Source organism: Microcaecilia unicolor, chromosome 14 (assembly GCF_901765095.1).
Source record: "Microcaecilia unicolor chromosome 14, aMicUni1.1, whole genome shotgun sequence".
NCBI lineage: Eukaryota > Metazoa > Chordata > Amphibia > Gymnophiona > Siphonopidae > Microcaecilia > Microcaecilia unicolor.
The window spans coordinates 30,573,208-30,596,697 of NC_044044.1; the positions used below are offsets into that span (position 1 = coordinate 30,573,208).

The 23,490-nt window shown below is 43.5% G+C and overlaps 1 protein-coding gene across 3 annotated transcripts in view; it reads right to left on the reverse strand.

The window, feature by feature from the left end:
• Positions 1 to 7,230: 7,230 nt before the first annotated feature.
• The window catches only part of CARMIL3 (capping protein regulator and myosin 1 linker 3), a 71,707-nt gene continuing 55,447 nt past the window's right edge, over positions 7,231 to 23,490 (reverse strand). Inside the window, exons 29-41 of one of the 3 annotated variants that reach the window (XM_030187756.1) lie at positions 22,397 to 22,537; positions 21,293 to 21,356; positions 20,845 to 21,056; positions 20,292 to 20,401; positions 19,840 to 20,158; positions 18,665 to 18,796; positions 18,487 to 18,553; positions 13,522 to 13,611; positions 13,120 to 13,247; positions 12,426 to 12,648; positions 12,151 to 12,258; positions 11,793 to 11,906; positions 7,231 to 9,667 (exon numbers count right to left, since the gene is read on the reverse strand). In XM_030187756.1, the coding sequence (XP_030043616.1) occupies positions 9,624 to 9,667; positions 11,793 to 11,906; positions 12,151 to 12,258; positions 12,426 to 12,648; positions 13,120 to 13,247; positions 13,522 to 13,611; positions 18,487 to 18,553; positions 18,665 to 18,796; positions 19,840 to 20,158; positions 20,292 to 20,401; positions 20,845 to 21,056; positions 21,293 to 21,356; positions 22,397 to 22,537 (1,752 nt within the window). In that variant the 3' untranslated portion in view covers positions 7,231 to 9,623. Of the gene's footprint in view, positions 9,668 to 11,792; positions 11,907 to 12,150; positions 12,259 to 12,425; positions 12,649 to 13,119; positions 13,251 to 13,521; positions 13,612 to 18,486; positions 18,554 to 18,664; positions 18,797 to 19,839; positions 20,159 to 20,291; positions 20,402 to 20,844; positions 21,057 to 21,292; positions 21,357 to 22,396; positions 22,538 to 23,490 lie in introns of all 3 variants that reach the window. The other 2 variants (XM_030187755.1, XM_030187757.1) reach the window with 2 other exon arrangements.

Consider the following 23,490-nt stretch of genomic DNA (forward strand, 5'->3'; position numbering starts at 1 on the left):
TCCTGGCAATGCAAGCAGAAAAGGAAATCACTCTTCCAGTGAGGGCAGGCACACTCTCGTATCTGTCTGTTACTCCCTCTGCCTCTTTCCTTCTGTCTGTCTCCTTTTATCTTGCTGTTCTCTCTGCTTCTGTCAGCTCTTTCTGCTGTGCTAAATGGAAAAATCTTTGCTTAGTCTTTAGAAGCTTTTAATGCTCAGTTCCCCAGAAGGCAGTTTGCGTGTGATTTTTTTTAGTGCTATCATAGGGCTTTATCACACTCCCTGTGGGAGGTTATTTGGATTTTAACAGCTGGAGCAAACCAGACCCCCTCCCTCCCCCAGAGAGTGTATCTTCTGCACGCAAAACACGGGGACATTCTTATACACGCAGATATAGAAACCAGAATTGCAGATTTTTGTCTATGTTAAGCTCTTTCCCCCTGACTCTACTAGGCACCTCTGTTAGATCATTATGGGGGTTATTTTAATAACTACCTGTATGGTAACTTAGCTGAAGTCCATGTGATCAACACATTTCTTCACTGAAAGTTATCTCAGGAAAAATAGCCACACACATTTACACCTAGCAACCTGTGTGACTATCTTTTCTTAGTTAACATATACAAAGTTTTGAAAAAGGGGTAAGAGTCATATACTTGATATACTGTCTTTCTGTGGTACAACCAAAGTGGTTTACGTGTTATATACAGGTATTCTCTGTCCCTAGTGGCCTCACAATCTGTTTTGTATCTGGGACAACAGAGGGTCACAAGGAGCCGTGGTGGGAAATAAACCCAGTTCCCCTGGTTCTCAACCCACTGCTCTAACCATGTGTCTAGGTACACAACCTTCTCTAACCCTGCCCCTCTGAGAGTCTGGATAAATTACACACACACATTTAGAGGCACAAAGAGTGGATAATTTTGTGAAAGTCCATACTCACCAACATTCCCTCCATGGATATCGGAATCTGCCACACTTGTTCCTACTATCAGGGGTGATGCAATAATATCATGGTTTCAATTGTGAGGGTCAGGCAAGTTCTGTGAAGCTCTCCTTCATAATTAAACTGTAAAATGCACGTGGTGGAATCCCTCGTACCTTAGAGGGAATGTTGATTTTCATGGGAAAAACACTTCCTGCAGAAATGGCTTTGAAACTTTGTCTACCTTCTATCCATGCACCCATTCTGTTCTTGCCCCAATTCTTTCTAATTTGATTTTTTCTGATTCTTAATCCTCCCCCCCCTCCGGCGGCACAATTCTACAACACCCTTTCCTCCCCCCTCATTAACTGTAGTAAACGGTATATTAAGTAATCAAATCAAATTTGAATCACTTTAGATTCCTTGAATTCATGAGCTGGGCTCTTGTTTCTCATTCAATACTGTTAAACAAGGCTGCTAATAAAGGGCACTCGAGTCTTTTTTTTTCAGTTCTCCCTGCTGTATTCATCCTTTATGTGTATCGGTGTCACACCTACTCAGGGCTCTAATGAATATGAACTCTTCAGCTGTCTGTGCTGTAGTCATGCTTTATGTGCATCAGTGTGAGACCTGCACAGGTTTCTCATGAAGTTCTGATCTTCAATGTCCGTGCTGTATTCATGCTTTACGTTTGAGGGAGCAATTGTAATTAACCCTCTAGTATTTAAAATGACCTGAAAAATGTAAAAATTGGACTTTATAAGCTTGACTTCTTAATTAGAAATTGTTATATGTGTAGTATTGTGAAAGCCAGAACTTGCACATATAAGCAGCGGTACTTACACGTGTAAGTTAGATACATCGGCACATAAACATTTAAGTACCAACCATTGAGCGGTGTTGTCGTCAATACAGGTTGCCATTAAAATGTGTTATTTTACCACTAACTCATGCTATTTTAGCACAGGTCCCATTTTATGAAATGAGACCTAGTTACTAATTGAGGTTAAGAGTAAAATAGCCCATCTTAACAGCAGCCCACATTGATAACGTCTTGGGAGAGCTCTTATAGTATGTTATACCGAAGTAGAGCTGTTTGTTACATAAATTTGTCTATTGAGGAAAGTAATTTTCTTTTATATTTTACTGCATTCAATTTGTATTTGAATTGTTTTTCTCCAATTCAATCAATTCTTCTACAAACTAAAAAAAAAAAAAAAAAGAAATGTCTCCAGAAATCAAAATCACTGCTATATGTAATAAACTAGTAAAAAAGGCCCATTTCTGACACAAATGAAACGGGCGCTAGCAAGGTTTTCCTCGGTTCCCCTGCAGCCACCCATGTCCAGCGACCCTCCTCTCCCCCCGCGCCCACTGCAGCCACTCATGTCCAGCGACCCTCCTCTCTCCCCTGCCCCCCCTCCAGCCACCCATGTCCAGCGACCCCCTGCAGCCACCCATGCCCAGCGACCCTCCTCTCTCCTGCTCCCCCTCCAGCCACCCATGTCCAGTGACCCTCCTCTCCCCTGCCCCCCTCCAGCCACCCATGTCCAGCGACCCCCTGCAGCCACCCATGTCCAGCGACCCTCCTCTCTCCCCTGCCCCCCTCCTGCCACCCATGTCCAGCAACCCTCCTCTCTCCCCTGCCCCCCTTCAGCTACCCATGTCCAGCGACCCCCTGCAGCCACCCATGTCCAGCGACCCTCTCTCCCCTGCCCCCCTCCAGCCACCCATGTCCAGCAACTCTCCTCTCTCCCCCTCCCCCCTCCAGCCACCCATGTCCAGCAACCCTCCTCTCCCTATGCAGCCACCCATGTCCAGCGAACCTCCTCTCTCCCTTGCCCCCCTCCTGCCACCCATGTCTAGCGACCCTCCTCTCTCCCCTGCCCCCCCCCAGCCACCCATGTCCAGCGACTCTCCTCTCTCCCCTGCCCCCCTCCAGCCACCCATGTCCAGTTGACATCATAATGGCTACGGTGATGTCAGCCTGATCTACAGAGCCTAGCAGACCAAATCTGAATGAGCCACGGTCCCAGGCAGCAAGTCAGAACGTTGGAGGTGAGAATTATTATATAGGAAGTGAGCCAAGTAGAGAACAATAAAGCCATTGTGACATCACTGATGAGATTGGCTCTTAGGTATTGGTGGAATAAGGACATTATGACATCACTGATGAAGCATCACAATATTAGCTTTGGTTCCCAGAGATGCTAAGGGTGGAAGTTGGGTTATTTTACCACCAACTTGTGCTATTTTATCACAATCCCATTTTATGCTATGAGACCTAGTTACTAATAACTGGGGTTAACAGTATTGGGGAAATATCTGTGTATTTCTCAATACTATATATGTATATATGGCTCCATGTTCAGTTGACCTATGGTAAAGTAGGTAGAAAACTGTCCCAAATTCAAAGTTCCTCCTTCTCACCCAGAAGTCCTATGCAGGAAGAGCCTTCATGTGTTTCATGCACTGTACTCACTGGATAGGCAGTTTTATATATGGAAATTATAAATTAATAGATATATTTTCATGCTTCAGTGTTTAGAAATTGAAGTCAATGGTCATTTTCCATCCTAGACTTCACAAATTCTTTTATTTTAAGTAGATTCATATTACCCTTTCCTTTAAAAAATGTAGTGAACCTTCCCACACCTTCTATTTGAGCTTGTAAGAAAATCTATTGTGCATGCAAAACTCTACTCACTGTGCTAATAAACCATAGTCACACTAGCGATGCTGAGGACGTGATGTATAAGGTAACGCCGTCCCCCCCCAAAAGACACAATAGACAGAACTACTGAACAGGTTACTTACTTGTGAGGATTGTAGGTCTTACTTTGTAACATGGCTGGTTAGTAGCAGGTCCTGGCTGCTATTAGCCAAAAAGTATTTAGAAGCCCTCCAAAAAGCAAGGAGAGTGCGTACACCATGCTCTTTAGCAAGAGCTGCTATGGCCTTCATTTGCCTATGACATTCTTTAATTTGAATGCAAGGGCTCACACTATCTTGCAAAGGCCACATAAATATCTGTCAGGACCACTTTCCTCTGTCTGGTAAGATCTTCCTGCATTTTTTAGCTTACATGAAAGGGCTTTATCATGCAGGTTACAGTTTATTGCCAATGCCCCTTTAGGCAACCCATATACAAATTGTCAGTATAAGAAAGTTTCCTGATCGGATCAAGAAAGGATAACTCTCAAAAGCTTGTCAAAGATACATCAAGAGGCCCATTTTCAAGGCTCATAGACTTATAAAGTTATAAAGGTTACTATGGGGGTCTTTTAATAAGCTGCGGTAGCATTTTTAGCTCACGGTAGAAATCAGCTGGTGGTAAATGCTGAGACGCCTGTAAGAATATAATGGGCGTGTTGGTGTTTATCACCAGCTGATTTCTACCGTGGCTTAGTAAAAGATCCCCTAACTTTGTAAGTCTATGTGATTTGAAAATGAGTACCTAAGTTAGTTTAAAAAAGGCCAGCCCTTATTTCCACTGGATCTGAAAGAATGAGAGGGAGAAAAGAGAATGAGAATCAGGTAGAGGTAGGACAAGATAGCACAGGTGAAAGAGGAAAGACGAATCAAAGAAAGAATGAATGAGGAAAAGAAAGAAGCAGATCAAGACATCATGCCTGATGGAGTAAAGACACAACAATGGTAAAGAGAACATGTATGGAAAGCAAGCAGAGCATGGCTCCAACCCATCTGAGCAGAGTGTGACAGATGAAATCAAGAAAGCGACAGGCAATAAAGAGTATTTCAGAGAGAAAACAGACAAACCAGCAGAAAGCAAGATTTCCCAGCCTGGATAAAGCAGAAACAAGGCATAAAAACAAGTAAAGACATAGCATGAGACAGGCAAAGAGAGCCAGCCAGCCAAAGAAAAGGCACCAAGAGAGATACAGAGATAATCGTGCAGAGAGCCAAGAGTTCCAGGTGAGGAATGCATTGCTAGGAGCAGCAGAAATGACTGTTTCGTGGCTTTCTCCCAGAATGGCAGAAGCAGGGAAGAATCAATTGCTAGAAACATTTAGCAGAGAGAGAGTGCTTAGCTAGCATATGAGATCAGAGTAGCAGAGAGCATTGAGCTAGAGTGTAAGACCACATCAGTACTGATAGATGACTCATTGAACTAGAGTGAGAGATCAAATGTGCAGACAAAGCTGAGCTAAGGTGTGAAATCAGATCAAGAATGCCGTGAGTACTGAGCTAGCCCATTAGGAAGACAGGCTACCACACCATACAACCTCTGCCTACAGATAAGCTGGAATGTATAGAAACATAGTAAAGTGTTAATGCTTAGAGCAAAACTTGGGATGTTTTTATCTGGACCTGTTTCAACCATAACTGAGCCACAAAAAGGTGCCATAACTGCTCAGCTGACCACTGGAGGAAAGGCATGATCCCCCTTAATCCCCTAGTGGTCACTGACCCCCTCCTACCCCCCAAAGATGTGAAATAGTAACATAGTAGATGATGGCAGATAAAGAGCTGTACGGTCCATCCAGTCTGCCCAACAAGACAAACTCATTACATAAGGTATGATGTGATACTTCATAGGTATACCTGATCTTGATTTGTCGTTGCCATTTTCAGGGCATAGACTGTAGAAGTCTGCCCGGCACGGTCCTTGTTCTAAAACTTCAGAGAGTGACAGTACATAGCAGGCTCTGTGACAGCTTCAGATATTATAACCATTCCTATTAAAGCAGCAAGCTGGTCCCAGGAGTGGACTAGCGGTCAGTGCAGTGGACTATAGAGAAAGGGACCCAGGTTTATACTCCACTCTAACTTAGTACACTTGTGGTGGAAATTGTGAGCCTTCCAAAACCTACAAAATACCAACAGTACCTATAGACAGGAGACACCTGCAGACCTGAGGGCTTTTGCAGTGGTGTGCAGTTAGGTACAACAGGTTTTTAGGTGTTCTTGAAGGGCTCCCAATACAAAACAAAGGTGTTAAGGTGGAATTTGGACCTGGGTTCCTTTATGTGAAGTCCACTGTGCTGACCACTAGGCTGCTCCTTTGCTCTGCTGGGATGTCTATGTGGTCAGTTTACTAGGAATGATGCCACACATCCATCCCTATGGCTTCTTTTTGTGTGCTTTTCTCTAGGGTGTTAATTTTTTTAATGGTACCTAAAGAAATATATACTGAACACAAAAACATCTGGAAATGAGAGATTTTTGAAACAATAAAAAAAATTAGATGTTTTTCCGGTTCAAAACAATAAAAAAATTAGATGTTTTTCCGGTTCAAAAATTGCTATGTTCAGGATGAGAATTTTAGACATTTTTACCAAAACAACATATTGAAAATGCCCTTCCACAACACTGAATCCTATCACTAGTACACTAGAACCCAGGAACATGAATCGTAAGAACCAAAGAATTGCCACAGTGGGTCAGGTCAACCCAGCATCCTGTTGCCAACAGTGGCCAATCCAGGCCACAAATTCCTAGCAGGATCCCCCAAATTAGCAACATTCCGTGCTACCAATCCCATGGAATAAGCAGTGGCTTTCCCCAGGTCTATCTTTAATTGTAGATTATGGACATTTCCTCCAGGAACTTATCCCAACCTCTTTTAAATCCAGCTATGCTGCTTTTACCACACCCTCAGGCAACATGTTCCAGAGCCTAATTATGTATTGGGTGAATAGATGTTTTGTACAATTTATGTTAATGAGTATTATATTTAATTTGTTTTAATATATTACCTGCAAGTCCAAAAGCTATTGGGTATAGTAGGCATTTTTTTTTTCTGTCCATGGAGGGCTCACAATCTACATTTGTACCTTGCCCAAGACCACAAGAAATTGTAGTGGAATTTGAATGAGGGTTCTCCTAGTCTTCAGCTCACTGCTCTAACCACTAGGCTATTCCTCCATTTTGAATGTACCATTAAATGTGCTGCTTAAATAACCTCATGGTATGACCCCTAGACTTTGTACTTTCTGAGAGCGTTAGCAAAAATGTGCATTTACCTGTCCACTCCACTCATTATTTTATAGACCTCTATTATATCTCCCCTCAGCTGTTTCTTTTCCAAGCCTTTCCTCATATGAGTATTCCATCCCCTTTGTCATTTTGGTTGCTTTTCTCTAATTTCTCTATATCTTCTTTGAGATGTGGGAACCAGAATTGCACCACAAAGCAACTCAGAGGCATTAGGATATTCTTTGTCTTATTCTCCATTCCTTTCCTAATATTCCATTTGCATTTCTGGCCACTGCCACATACTGAGCAGATGATTTCAACGTATTGTCCACCAAGATATCTAGATCCTTTTCCTGGATGGAGACTCCCAATGTGGAACTTTGCATCCTACAGATTTAATTTGGGTTACTCTTGCCAACGTGCATCACTTTGTACTTGTTCACATTAAATTTCATCTGCCATTTGGATCCTCAGTGTCTCAGTCTCATGAAAGCCTCCTGCAATTTCTTAAAAGTATACTTTGTGAATGATCAACTTTGAATAATTGTATGTCATCTGAACTCTTTTCCATTTCATTTATAAATATGTTAAAAAGCACTGGTCCCAGTACACAGCCATGGGCACTTTGCCGTTCATCTTTCTCCGTTCAGAAAATTGACCATTTAGTCCTACTTTCTTTTTTTTTTTGTCTTTTAACCAGTTCCCAATCCACAACAGGATATTGCATCCTATCCCGTGACATTTTAATTTCCTTAGGAGCCTCTCATGAGTTTTGCAAACACCTTCTGGAAATCCAGATACAATATATCAAATAGCTCACCTTTATCCATTTTTATTCATACTTTCAAAAAATGTATCAGATATTGATGAGGGAAGACTTCACTTGGCTAAATCCATGTTGGCTCTATTCCACCAAGCTATGATTATCTATACATCCAGTAATTTTGTTCTTTATAATAGTTTCCATTTTTTAGTACTTTGGGGTGTATACCATCAGGTCCAGGTGATTTTATACTCTCCAATTTGTTAATCTGCACTATCACATCATTCTGGTTCACTGAGATTTGTTTTAGTTCCTCCAGATCATCATCATTAAATACCATTTCTAGCATGGCTATCTCTCCCTTACAGCCTCGTCAGTAAAGACCAAAGCAAATAATTTGTTTAATCTCGCCACTAAGACTTTGTCCTTCCCGAATGCCCCTTTTACCCTTCAATGATCTAATGGTTCAACCTGGCACTAATGAATTGAGAGGCTGGGAGAATGAATCCTGGCACTAGTGCACTGAGGTGTGAACATCCTGCTCAAAGACTGAGCATATGAATTCTGGCAACAGTGCATTGGGTATGTGTGGATCCTTTCCATACAGCCAGTCACTGAAATTAAAAAAGGACACAGTGAGGCAGATTTTTTTTTGCTTTGTTTTCCTTGTAAAGAAATACTGTACAGGGAATAAATCTGATATACATATGTATATAAATATATATACAAAAGGCAATGGGATTGGTGTGCTGAGCTTGCTAATGGAGCATTTAAAATCCCAGGGCATCGGTGGAATCAGAGAGAATCACATCCTATAGCCCCGACACATCATCTGTCCTTTCCTCTGCTGATAGAGAGACTAGAATGGACACAGAGGACATATTAACCTAAATTACCCGTGAGTGTGCTGTCTGAAACCAGTTGGGAATGTGGAGAGGCAGGAATTTTGAGTTGGCAATTTACCTCTGGAGGGAGATAGTTATATAATTGCTCAGGTGACCTCAGATAGTAGGGGTGTGAAGGGTGAAAATCATGTCTTATTTTGCTTTGTTCCATTTTTTTTCACTTCTTTACATTTTAGTGTGCACCATTCTGTTTTAACTTGCACTAAAGTGCGTTTGTGTGTGCTGCTTCATGTTAGCATGTGCTATTTGTTAAGTGTGCATTTATTTTGGTATTCACTAACACAAAACTGTGCATCCCTACTAGGAACTATAACAGCAAAGAGAAGGATTCAGGGTCTGGTTAATATCAAAACCCTGCTCACAACCAAAAGTCCTGTTTTCTTCCATTGTCCGATTTGTTTTTAAGGTACTAAGGGATGCAGGGAAACTGGGATAAATGACAAAGCTTGCTACCTTTAGCTCTGGAGGGCTGAGAGGAAGAGCAAAGGGAATACAGAATTTGACACCTTTAGGACTGGAGAGCTCAGGGGACGGGCACAGGGATATAGAGCCTATTTTATGAAGGGGTAGTTTCTACAGGCTCAACTTCCTATTGTACCTCCCTTTTATTCCCATGGCAGGTCTTTTCTGTTGGATTCTCTCCTTTTTCACCGCTGAGATCTTTGGTTTTATAAAGTAACGGATCAGGAGTTTGGACATCAAAAGAGTGAAGCGTAGCCAGTTCTGTGACAGGGCTGGGCAGAGGAAAGATAATGTGGATGAAGGTTGTTTGGAAGTTAACACTGGCTGAAGGAGCTACAGCTGAGTCTCAGGCTCCGGTGTATGAAGAATTAATATTACAAGTTCTTAGCTGCCCGGAGAGAGAACACATACACACCAACATACACACGTGCACACACATAGACACAAACACACACACGCACACACACACACACGAGAAGTCCACGATGATTCTTCTCCTGTAGAGGCACGATTGGCGCATTCCTATCATGCTTGTCGCAGCCTCTGGGGACTGGCGGTTGCACCCCTTTTCCTATCTGACAGCACAGCCAATCCAGTGCAAATCAGTTCCATCCCCCACACTGTGGCCTGATACCCAGGGCACTGCCATTCATGCAGAGCTTTGAGGGTCAGGAGAATGGGGATCCCAAGTGTCTGGAGAGAGAATGAAAAATAGAGATGGACAAAATATGACAGAGGAGAGAAAAAGAGAGAGAAGGATAAAGGATAGAGGGAAAGACACAAAGACAGTTAGAATTATTCAAGGTCCCACTGCTGGTTTTGCACATATTAACGGAAACATACAGCAGCCAATGCACTCAGGTAACGACATTTACTGGTGGCACCTGACTACTAATTCTACAATTTTAGTGCTTAAATGTGTCATTTGTGCACTAAGATTAGACAATAGTAGCACTTAACACACGTGACTGTAACATTCACATGCGTAAGTGGTATTGTACAAGCTTAGCACACAACTACAAGGAAGCACATGTGGGCGGAGTGTGGGCAGGTCCCACACTTATGCGTGTCACGTCTAGAACACTATATTTTACATGCTAAAGTGATACATTTACCTCAGCCTTTTACATGGCGTGATAGTGCCCAGATGCTTCTATAGAATTCAGGCTCAGTGAGTGATTTTTCCAAAACTGCCCCCTGAGCGTGGGTAGCATTCTTTCTTAACTTTTTACATAGCAAATACCCTGACTCCTGAAACACTTAACAAACATCTGCGAGATCAGCAGACAGGAGACGCTAGCCAATGAATTTTGAACATGGCCCAAACAGGACAGAGTGGTTGGCAGTCATGGGTGGAACTTCTGCCAGTCCTCACATTCCTGCTGCCAGGTTCTACGTGGGTGGATGTGCAGCTGACTGCAAGAGGCGTGGTTGTGCACATGCGTACCTAGAGGGAACACTTCCCCATAAGAAAATGAGTGTTGCCATACTGGGACAGACCGAAAGTCCATCAAGCCCAGAATCCTGTTTCCAACAGTGGCCAATCCAGGTTACAAGTACCTGGCAAGATCCCAAAACAGTACAATACATTTTATGCTGCTTATTCTAGAAATAAGCAGTGGATTTTCCGCAAGTACATCTTAATAATGGCTTATACACTTTTCTTTTAGGAAGCTATCCAAACCTTTTTTTAACCCCACTAAGCTAACTGCTTGTACTACATTCTCTGCCAAAGAATTCCAGAGTTTAATTACATGATGAGTGAAGAAATATTTTCTCCGATTTGTTTTAAAATTACTACTTTGTGGCTTCATTGCGTGCCCCTAGTCCAATATTTTTGGAAACAATAAACAAGTGATTCACATCTTTTCTTCAAGATGAAGAGCCCTAGCTGCTTTATCCTTTGCTCATAGGGAAGTCGTCCCATCCCCTTTATCATTTTCATTGCCCTTCTCTGTACCTTTTCTAATTCCATTATCTCTTTTCTGAGATGCGGTGACCAGAATTTCACACAGTATTCGAGATGTGGTTGCACCATGGAACGTTAGAAAGGCATTATTACGTCCTCATTTTTGTTTTCCATTCCTTTCCTAATAATACCTAACATTCTATTTGCTTTCTTAGCCACCGCCACACACTGTGCAGAGGGTTTCAGCGTATCATCAACGATGACACCTAGATCCCTTTCCTGGTCGGTGAATCCTAATGTGGATCCTTGCATCGTGTAACTATAATTCGTGTCACATCTACTCCTGGGGTATGTGTACCATGGGCTGACTAACTAAAAGTCTTGTCTCCATGTAACTTCAGCAATTACTCAGACAAATCATTGATTTTTAATCCTCTTCCCCCCACCCTCTCACCATTGCAAAATGGGTACATTTGGTCAGGTAGAGGTAATAGGCATGGCTCAAAGTTAACCAAATAGCAGCAATAATAAGCTACTATCTAGTCAACTTTATCTGGTTATCTTCTCCACAGATATAGCAAGCCTAAGATAACCAGATAAAAATATTGGTTATCCTTAAGATGTTGTACTGTGCAGCACCGGAGTAACCAGGTATCTCACTGAATAACAGAGTAAAGATACTCAGAAAGCTTTACCCGGTTGTCTTTAACCAGATAAAGTGCAGCTATATATTGTCTCAGTGAACAGAATTCATCATTGCAATCTGTATAGCAGCCACATGAAGGTACAGTCAGCGCTCCACAGATAATGAGAAACAGGAAGATCAATCAGGTTTCTACTCTCTACTACAAAAATCCAAAACCCCCATCGGTGTCTCAAGTTTCCTCCTCTCATGCTCCACACACTCACCTGGGGTTCTGTCCACAGACATGAAGCGCAGGCTGACAGGAAGATGAGCACTGCGTTGAGAAACTTTCCTCTCTGAGGTCCCCTGCAGCTGTGCCCGACCGTCTTTCGCATCATCTGAGAAAATATGGAAGAGAGATAAATGAACAAGTGTACAGTCCATCCACGGCTGACCAAAGGTATCGTTCCTGCTGTTCCCACTGCTTGCAAAGTCATCTACAAAGTGTACAAGTAGCTGTTGTGTATTAATAATCGCACACTGAGCAACATCTAAAATTCTCTAGTGGCTGACAGGGAATTTTAGTGAAAAGACACAGTTACATGTTATGATGAAATTCTGGGGAACATACACACAACATACCTTCTAATTTTGCCTGGAGGCCACGGTCGGACCCCAGCTTGTTACAGGACTGTGCCCGCCTGGAACGCTTGGGCTTCAGTGGTGCTATCCGTCTAGTGGTGTCATAATCTGAAGGGATGAGAAAAATGTTACTCATCTTCTCCCCAGTTGACCCTTTTCCACTCGACTCTGTTTTTTCTCTCTCTCTCTCTCCTCTGTTTTCTTTTTCTTCCCCTTTCTCTGTCTCTCCCTCCTTCTGATTTCCTCCCCATGGCTGTCTCTTAGTTTCTCCTTACCTTCTTCCTCTATAGGTCCTGCAGAGGCACCTTCTATACCCTTCCATCCTGGTTTGGCTGTTGGCACAGTTGGTTTGATCTCTTCATCACAGTCTACATCTGTGCAGCTTTTCCCTTCCTCTTGATGGTCATCCAGAGTAGCCCCAAAGGAAGGCTTCTGCCCCCGGGGGGCAGGCACAGGTTTTGCAGGCAAGGCCTGTAGGATAGGACCTGCCTCCTGGCTCTGAACATAACAGAAGAAAGTTAATATGTGTGTATTCAGAGCTCAGAAATTCATACACCATTGATAGAACATTTCTCTTTCTCCTTTCCTCTAGATTGCTAAGTAGAAAATCAATAGTTTAATGCGTTGCTTGGTAGCTGCAGGCAACATCGCTGGTTTTATGTAAACCGCTTTGACCTTACTTTGTAAAGGCAGTATATCAAGTTTGTAAATAAACAAAAACATCTAGAGCCAAAGGCAGCTTCATGTTTGTGCCAGAAATGTTACTTTTTTGTCACTTGCGCACAATCTTCTGAGAATTTCTTCATATAGGATTGATGAGAATTATTATACAACAGATTATCATAGCCAGAAGTGTAAGCAGCGTCTTGCTGATTGGGGGTGAAGTTCCCCTGAGGTCAGGCATTTATTTTACCATTACAAGATGATAATTCCAATTTCCCATGATGCCTTACCCACAAGCCCCTGTACCTTTATACTTCTGAGGCCACTGTCCAGAGCTGTGCCTTGATTCACATTTTCGCCTTGGTTCATTTGACCTCCTTTATTCCATCTGAAAGAATGTTCCTTCTGTGCATCTCGACAACTGCAGCCTTCCTCTGCTGACAAGACCAAAAATAGGGATAAAAAAACAAAATAAGAAATGAAAAAAGGACATCAGGGAGAGGAGAGACATAGAGTAAGAAGACAGAAAAAAAAGGAGAAAAAAGAGTGAGAAACAAGAAGCAGAAAAACAGGACACAAAGGAAAAGAGTAGGAATGATGAGAAGTAACACGAGAGAGAGGTATCAGGATAAGAGCAGAAGAGAAACAGAGAAAGGAACAAAGTAGCTGAAAACAGAAGAAATAAGGAGAGGAGGGATGAGTGATAACCTATTTGCCAGCTGATGTCAGGCCTTCTGCTGATGGAAAAGCTTGGCTTCAAGGACTGAGGAGGGGGCTGGGGCTTCCAGGTCCCTTGTCCTGCCAATAGAAAAAAGAACTGTCCATATTTAATGTGGTTGTATTGCTTTCATTTGTCAACACTGGTGGAGACAATCCATGGATAACTTGAGAGACATATATGTGTGTCTAGAGTCACATGTACTGAAATGACTATAGTACCATAAGAAAGGTGAGAGGATGATGGATGGACAGACAGACTGACACAGAGAGGGACGGATGTCATAAACACAGCTACAGGTGGATAAGTGAATATGGGGAGAGATAGGGAATGCAGAAGACAAGTAAAATCAAGCCCAGAATTTCAGCCTAATCAGCACAGAATTGTTGGCAGGATAGGACAAACTGCTTACCCGAGTTCCCTCGGCAGAGCTGATTTACAGCTGGAGTGTTCACCTCCCCCCCCCCCCCCCCCCCCCCCCCACTGCCAGGCTACTTACAACTCTGAACTGCCAAAGTCTCACAGAGGAAGAAGCCCTACTCTTGTTTTCAAAGGTCTGTGCTTACAGAAGAATATCACAGCTTTCCTCCTTCATATTCTCCTTGTTCAATTTTTTTCAGTTATGTCTATCTGTTTAAGTAGGTCCACATAAATAACTGTCCTAATTTAAACAGATAACTTAACTTTCTTTTTCATCATAACCAGACCAGTCCAGACTGTATGGATTGTGTCCTCAGCCAGCAGATAGAGACAGAACCTAAAGAGCTGTGAGCTGTCCTCTATAAAAGGTTTTGTGCATCCAAGGCTATTCAGTATTCTCCCTCCCCAAACGCTCAGACTCCTCTGAGTTATCTTCTTTCAGCTTCAGGATTGTTGCTATTTCTTTCTTTCTTTTTTTTTTTTTAAGCTGAAGCCTAAATTAGGCACCCCCTGCTCAACTGGGATCCAGTCCTCCAACCAGTCAGTAGACGACTACCGACCAGAACAAATGCTGCACAGTCTGTCTCCATCTGCTGGAGACAGAGAAATACTAAAGACCTAAGGCTGCACAGTGCCCTTATAGAGAACAGCTCACAAGTCGTGGTTGGCAGGTATAACCCACAGGTTTTGGACTGGTCTGGTAAGATCACTAAGGAAGAATAATAAATTTGAAAGAACAATCCCCATAATCCTGTTTATTTATTTTTTATTTTATTTATGTTAATTTATATACCGTATCTTATTGCATCTGCAAAACAGAACGGTTTACATATATATAAAAAAATTGGTATATACAAATAAACAGACATAGGAATTCCATTCATGACAGGAAAGCACAGCAATCAAGATAAACTACATAATAAATCAATACAAGTTAAAAATCTAATATCCAGTTAAGCTATCCCATTTTTCTTTGTCTTTTTGACCTTATCTCATTATGCTAAGTTCTGTTCTACGTAGCTTATAAAGAGAAAGGTTTTCAGAAGTTTTCGGTAATGGAGATAAGATTTCTCTAATCTGATCTCCTTTGGAAGGCTATTCCAAAGGGAGGGTGACAGGTAGAAAAAAGCCGATCTCCGTGTAGATTCCCACCTAGCCTTAGTAAGAGGGGGAATGACTAACCTGTTATCTGTTAGGGATCTGAGAGTTCGCATAGCGGTGTAGGGGATTGTTAAATTCGACAAGTAGCTAGGGTTTAATGTGTGAAAGGCTTTGTGTGTCAGGACAAGAGCCTTAAACTTTATTCTTGCTTCGACCAGGAGCCAGTGCAGATGATGCAATAAAGGTGTTGCTCGATCATCCCTCCGGGCCCTACAGATCATACGTGCTGCTGTATTTTGAATTCTTTGTAATCGCTTTAAGTTTGCTTGAGTAATCCCAGCATATACAATGTTACAGTAGTCTAAACGTGAAGTAATATATGCCGATGTCAGCGTTTTGAGAGAGTCCTTACTTATTGAATTTCTGACTGACCGAAGCCGTCTCAGATGAAAGAAAGATTTTTTCACTACATCGGATACTTGTTCCTCAAAGGTCAATGCGGATCAATAATGACCCCGAGATATCTAAAAGACTTAACTGTTGGAATAGTCTGACCAAATAGCACAGGTACCACAGAGGGATATGTGCCTTGCCCTACTATCCAAGTGTTGTAGTGAATGGCTCTCTTTTGAACCCCGAATGAATGTCTGGACTGGCTGAGCCTGTAATAAAAAAAAGGCCTCTTCCAAGATCTGGGATGAAGGAAGAGTAGATATCAATGCTTCTCCAGTGTTCTGAGACAAAATGGCTGCCTCTCCCAGCATTTTCTGAGGCACTGAAGAGGTTCTTTTCCCTCCATCCACAGCAATCTTTTGCCTAGCAGAATCTGCCTTTGCTACCTTCTTTTCCACTGTAGCACACAATGAAGAGGGCCCCAGCACATACCTGTGATAAGAATCATACTGTTTGGAACTGCCACATCTATACCAGCATTGGGAACATCTCTTAACAGCCTCAGTCAGAGCTTCCATGACCGCTGACGGAAAAAAAATGTTGGTGCATGGCTTCAAAGTTCCTGAAGCAGCCTGCTGTGAAGATTAGACTTTCCCGACTATGCTGCTAACTGCCCTCAAGAGCAGGAAGACATGCTGCACCACACTGTTGGAGCAGTGTTTACCCACAGTACTCCTGCTGCTATGCACTTGCCTCTCTAGACCAAAGAAAAAGCTGCCTCCAGACCTCCTCGGCTATAAAGGCGCTGCCATGCCTGCATTTACCCCTGAATTGCCAAGAGAAGTGCCACTCTCGCTGCAGAAAAGGAAGAGGAGGAGGACTTGTAAGAACAGGAGCTTCCTCCCACTACCACCGGTACCACCTGCTTAGTAACCCAAACCCCTCATTCTTCTGGAGGGAGGGGGGAAGGAGGAGAAGAGGAAAGGAAGAAAGAAAATACAACAACTGGAGCTTCCTTTTGGTGGAACTGCCCCTTCAGGCAGATGATCAAAAGCCCCGCGCTGTTCCAAACAGCGCTCTAAAATAGCGCTGGAACAGCGCGGGGCGCTATTAGACCTATGATCAAAGATAATGCATGCAAATTTAAGCAGTGCAATTATCTCTGATTATGGGGTAGAAGTGCGGGCGAATTGTGCCGGACCTCCAGCCCCGTGTTGGCAGGTTTGCTTTGGGGGGGGGGGGGGAACGGGGGCCTGCCAGCATGCAATTGCATGCTGGACAGGGCTCACCATTCCTCCCCAATGATCTGCAAACCCTAACACCAGCTCGGAGCTGGCGTAGGGTTTGCAGCAGCCAGTGACCCAAATTTTGGCGCGCTGACTGCTGATCATTGGCGATGAATGCGCTAAGCCCTGTTTAGCATGCATTTGCATGCTACTTGCGCAAAGAGCCCTCGAGCGTGTTGTTTCACGCGCTCGAGGGCTCTGATCATGGGGCGGTAGCAAACGCCGGCGCTAACAGCCTCTAGCCGGCATTTGCTTTTGATCATTTGCCTCCTGTAGCCTGAGCCTCTTCTCATGTCTCCATGCATATCTCCCTATCTCTCACCTATCCACCCCCATCCTGTTAGACTGTCGCTGAAATGCTTTGATGTTTCACTTATATATACTGCCATCTACCAACATTTGCTTATTTCCGATCTGAGGAAGAAGGGCAACCTTCGAAAGCTAATCAAGAAATGTATTAAGTTATGTCCAATAAAAATGGTATCATCTTATTTTCCTTTCCATGTTTTATTTCTATTGATTACCATAAAAATGTATATACATATATATGTATTTTATTTATAGAAATAATTTATTATAACACTCAAACAATAACAATGGCAAGCTGAACAGAGAATTAATGCAGAGGGTTGAACGCAATCAACAACAAAGCATAAACCAAATACATAGTGGAAAATTAACAGGATCAGCATTGTCAGCTCTAACTGAAATTAAACAGTGGATAAAAGTCAGCAGCAAAAAAATGATTTCCACTTTAAAGATGTCTTAAAGAATTTAACTAATCCTCTACAGAATCACCCCCAACCCCCCCCCCCCATACAACTAAACCACCCCTACTCAATTTAATAACTCCCTACCCCCAATCCCCTAAATAAGACAATTAAAATTGCCTAAACCCCACTACAAAATTGAATTAAGGAATATAGAAAAGCAACAGCTCTCACATGTTACAGATTAACTTTGCCAATTCTTATTCTTAACAGGTCTCCAAACCTTGCACTATTTTGCCAAGCAACTCATCGCTCAGCCAATAAATGCTCCATTTCACTAAGGAAACACAACTTTGCCTACAAGTGCATTACAAGCAGTACCACCATGGCTTTCCAATAAGTTGCTACAACAATTCTAGCCACACCCACACAATGAGAGACAAAAGGATTGCTGGGTTGAAGTGTAAGGGCTCTTTCAAAATAAATTTTATGTATCTACATATATCTCTATCTATATATTTTTTTAAGAAAAAGAAAAGGGACTCACATAGCCCCATCAATCCAAAGAAGAAAGAGGGCTGGAAAAAGGAGAAGAGAGGAAAGAAGGGGAAGAACTTGGACTCCTCCAGGTATCCCCTAAAGTGCACAACATGCTTCGCCGACCTGCTCACCTCAACTGGGTGACCAGTTCTCAACTGGGCCCAGGAGCAATCTCAGCAGTCCAGACTGCACTGAACATCTGTTACCATCTGCTGGATACAGAGAATACTGAATAGCCTTGAATGCCCACAACCTCCTATAGAGGACAGCTCACAGCTCTTTAGGCTCTGTCTCCATCTGCTGGCTGACGGACACCACCATACATTCTGGACTGGTCTGGTTATGATGAAAAGGAAAGTTACGTGGTCCTACTTAACAGATAGACATGACTAAATATGGCTGCTAAACTTAAGGAACAAAGAATTTAGGACCAATGATATACCCAAATCCCAGACTCTGAGATCACATGTGATAAAGAAGGAAGATGGTTCACTGGCATGTTTACCCATATCTTCTGAAGACCGTCTCCATTCCCGTGCTCTCTTGCCTGCTGTCTCTTCCACATCCACACTCTGGAGAAAAAAAAAAGTTACCCTTTACCCAGTAAATACAGAACGAAAACCAATGCTGCTGAGGCATTGGAATAAAGTGAGCAAATATCATGTTTGCTCCTGCCTACTTACTTCTTTCTTGCTATCGAGGCTCCAGCCCCTAGCCCCGCCCATTCCAGGAAGGGCAATGCCTTGAATTCGTGCTGGTTGCACTAGACCTCCACTCTTTTCCTGGTTTTCCTCACTGGATATTTCCTCATGTGTCTTAAAAAGAGAGAAAAATTAGCATTTGGGGATGAGGTGAAGCAGAGTCACCAAAACCGGCCTAAAATTTGGGTTCAGGGTTTGGCCAAAAAGGCTACTGAATTTTTGGCTGAAACCAAAACTCTCTCCCTGAAAGCCATTTTCTGAGCCAGGTGTGCACAGGAGCAGGAGTGAGTGGGGATGCTCCTGCGCCCACTACCCATCAATGAAAAGGTAGGTCCAGGAGCGGGGATGCCACTTGGGGGGGGGGGGGGGAAGTAAGCTCAGGAGGGGGCTACCATGGTGGGGGGGACTTGGGAGTGGGGTGTTTCATTTTTGGCTTCAGCCAAATTTGGTCACAGATTTGGTTTTGGTGCAAAGCGAAGATCCTGGTTTTGGTCATGCTCTAACACTTATACATTTTTATTATTAATTTATTTGTTACATTTGTATCCCACATTTTCCCACCTTTTTGCAGGTTCAATGTGGCTTACACATTACCGTTAACGGCGTTAGCCGATTCTGGTCTGAACAAATACAAAGTATGAATGAGTAGAAAGTGATATTGTGGTAGAATGAGGTACATGTATGGTAGGTACAATTGGGGGAAATAGAGAGGGCGAGGGGGAGGAAGAGTCAGGTAATGTCCATTACAGTCTTTGGTTACATTGTGTCGCAAGTGTCCAGGTATCTTTATGTTGGGTCGGTGGGGTGCGCTCTTCTGAACAGGTCTGTCTTTAGTGCTTTCCGGAAATTTAGGTGGTCGAGCGTAGTTTTTACTGCTTTTGGTATTTAATAATCTATGCACCTACATGCTAACTCTGCCCAAACTCTGCCCTGTGCACAACATGTCATGGCGCGTACTTTTATGCCATTGGTATTTTATAGTCAAATCTCTTTACTGCTACAGAGACATTCAGTACAAGGCTTATCATACCTATAACAAAAGAACTTCATATACATTGCAAAATTTCTCCAGTTTTTCTTTCAATACCAACCTTTCCTCCCCCCCCTCCCCCCCATATCATCGGCATTTTAGAAGAGTGAATGTTCCTTGTTCTTACGTGCTTGGTACGGCTGGGCAGCCCTTTCACTCCTCCCATGCCAGGAAGCACCACAGGTGGTGTGAGTGGAACATCCTGCCTGGTTGTCTTCTCCTGTGTCCCTAGAGTGGGTTCTTGGTGAGGGAACTCCCCTTCTGGTCCTATGGTATGGCTCACTGGGGTCTCCTCAGGGCGGGATTCCCTGCTCTCTGAGTCAGAGTCCCGCTCAGTTTTGTGGGTTCGATGCTTGCGGAAGTGAAAGAGCCGGTGTCTCTTCTTTTGCTGAGGAGGATCCACGGGGCTGGATTTCACTACAGCTCCTGAAAAGGGCTGTACAAGGCTAGGGATAGAGAAAGCAAGGCAGTTGTTATACAAAATACTCAATGCTAGGATGTATTCACCTGGCAGAATATGTCACAAGACCACAGGAGGGCCTCCTTCCACAATCCTGGTGGAGATTAGGGGGACCTTACCTGGGACTCTCTGAGATGACCTTCTTCCCAAAGAATTCATCCAGACCTTCATCCAGACGAGTGAACGTCCCATTCTCCTGCCGCGGAGAGTCTACCGTGGGCACTCGCAGCTGTGGAGAGAGGAAAGGAATGAGCGAACCTTCTGTCCTAGGATCCTGTATTTCCTTCCCAAGCTCTGTGTGATGCCCTGCTACAAACACCAAATGCTCCTCTGTGTGAACTATCTAGAGCTTTGCATCTCATCGTTGAAGGTGGGAATAATGCACTTTGTGCTATTTGTGTCACCTGAGCAGCATTACTGGGTGGCTCAGAGAGAAAGGCACAGAGAGAGAAGCAGAGGTAGGCATGGTAAGACAGCCACACAAAGGAAAAGAGGAGGAGTAAGAGACAGACATAGGAATAGTAACTAAGACAGGCACACAGAGGGAAAAAAAGAGACAGAAAGATAAACACACAGAGGAAATGTGAAAGAGAAAGCAGAAGAGAAGAGAAATGACTGAGACAAACAGACTGAGAGACATCTACAAAAAAGAGAGTGACAAGAGAGGCTCACGCTGTGTTTAGTGGATCTCCGGCGGGTGGTACGACGTGGGCGAGGTCGCTCCCGGGTCTGGTGTTCCAGTTTTGTACCATCGGTGGGCAGGTCCACGAGAATCTCAAAAGAGGTGCTACGAGAGTGAGAGTACTGGCTGCTGGTAGATGAAGAGAACCAGCCTGGAGACTCTACCTCCAGGGCACGAAGATCCAGGTCTTGCTCGCTGACACCTGGGCAGCGATGAGATGGAGTTGCATAAGCAGAAGTGGAAGAAATGAAGAAGATTGTGAGGTCAAGGGAGGAAAGGAGAGAGAGTGTATGGATCAATGGAGGGTGAGAGAGAATGCGTTGATAGCAGTAGTGATAGAAAGGGGAGGGCAGGAAAGAGGAGAAAAGGAAGAGGGAGGGAGTGGGAGGAACAGATATAGAGACAGGGAGGAGAGGACTAGTGCAGGGACCTACTCACTGATAACTGCAGAAACTGGCCGGATCTTCCTACAATGTAGCTGTCGTTTGATAGCAATTGTGTCCTAGCAAGAAGGCAGAGAGAGGAGGAGGAGGTGAAAAATAGCAACCTGGGGCTAGTGGAACTCAGATCAAAGAGGCTGAGGGAGCTGTCATGAGCAGAAAAGCTATTTAATGCAAGGGAAAGATCCTGAGAACCAAGACACTTATCACCAGAACTTGGGGCTGAGGTGTGAAGGGAGTAGCTTTGGTTAGAGCAGTGGGGCTGAGAACAAGGGGAGTCCAGTTCAAATCCCAATACTACTCCTTGTGACCTTTGTTAAGTCACTTAACCCTCCATTGCTTTGGGTACAAATGTAGATTGTGAGCCCTCTAGGTACACAAGAAGGGGCTCATTTTCAAAGCACTTACACTTACAAAGTTCCATAGGTTACTGAAGTAACTTTTAAGCCTAAGCGCTATGAAAATATGCCTCTAGGTAATTTGCATTGAGCTACAACTGAAGAGGCATGAGCAGAATCCAAATAAATAAGTCAGTTAAGACCCTCCCCCATCTTTCCTGATCTCTGTCCAAAATCACAACTATTGCAGTGCCACACTTCAGACCAGGTTAATTTCTAGCTTCACTTCTCAGTACTGAGAATCCTCTGTGCCCATTCTAGGCTTTACCCCTCACTCCTCCACCTCTGAAGATCCCCTGTGTCTATTCCAGGCTTAAATCCCTTATTCCCCATTGCTGAGGATCCTCTGTGCTGTTTTTGTCTCCATCGTCTACTCCTCCTCTGACCTGGAAAGGAAATGACACCACCGGCAGGGCAGTATCACTAGAGCTCTGCAGTCATGCAGGAGGGGTGATGAAAGCCTCCAGGTGCAACCTCACACTCTCAGCCCTACTGGGTGATTTTATAAAATATTTTCCATGTGTAAAGCATGTTTCTGGACTAATCTGATGGATGACATCTCATTCTCGAACACAAGCTACCACAGAATCCTTCTAGATCTCTCTGCTGCAACTTTATGCTGCACAGCAAACACCCCTCAGGCTCAGAAGACAGCACATATGGGGGGGGGGGGGGGAAGGGAAGGGCATCGAGTGTGTGCTTACAATGCCAATGCTGGTGGACAGTTCATCATCTGTTGTATCTTCATTCTCCTTCCGCTTGTCCCTTAGGGCTGGTTCCAGTGGTAGGGACATCATCTCCTCCTCCTGCTTTGCCAGCTTTCTCAGCTGCACCATGTGACAGGACTGGCAAGAGCAGACATTAACAGATGGCATACATACATTTAAAATCACAAACAGAGAGATGTGCATGCTGAAATAATCTATTATAAGAATATATGAATTCATACACTCTATAATGTGTATTAGCGACGTATGCACATACAGACAGTATCCCCAGTAATAAGTGTCAGGAGCAGTGCAAAAGCAAGTGCTATGGGTTAGAGGTTGCAGGATTCTCCCTTCTTGCTATGGAAATGTTCCTACCCTCTGGCTAAACTAAGCATTTCTTTCTTTGTGACCAGTACTGCACCAGAGAGACCTTTGAAACCTTGGCTTCATTTTCCGTGGACAAACAGGATTAAGTCAGCCACACACTGGTGATGTCATCTGACCATTGGAATTAGTTCTCCTAGAGCTCAGATGGGCATGAGTATGTTCTCCCGCCACTGTGTTCCTGTCAGTTTCCTCAGTCTGTTTGATCTGCCCTGCCGCTAGCAAGGCTCATGAGGTCAATTCCTCAGCATCACCATTTTTTTGTTAACAAATAAATAAGAAAATAAATAAACAGAACAAAACAATCAAAACAAGATATCCACCTGTTGGTATTGATCTTTTGACTTAAAAACTGCAACTTTTACCTCATCTCACTTCCTTGTGGTATTTCAAGGGCTTACAAGAGGGGCTGCAGTCATGGCAGACCCAAAGCCCAATTTTAAACAGGTCCTTAATGTTCCAAGAAAATGAATATTACAGACACACACAATCAGCGTGTGCACAGTTTAGGTCCCTCACATGAAGTGGATGCACGCCAGCAGATTGCAATATCTTTCATGCCGCAAACTGTATTATAGCTTGCAAAGATACCAGCCTTATCGTTAATCATTTATTATAAATTTGCTATACCACCTTTTTTGCAAAACAAGTCAAAACGGTACACAATCTAGATTCAGAAAAAAAGGGAAAGAACTCCATAATAA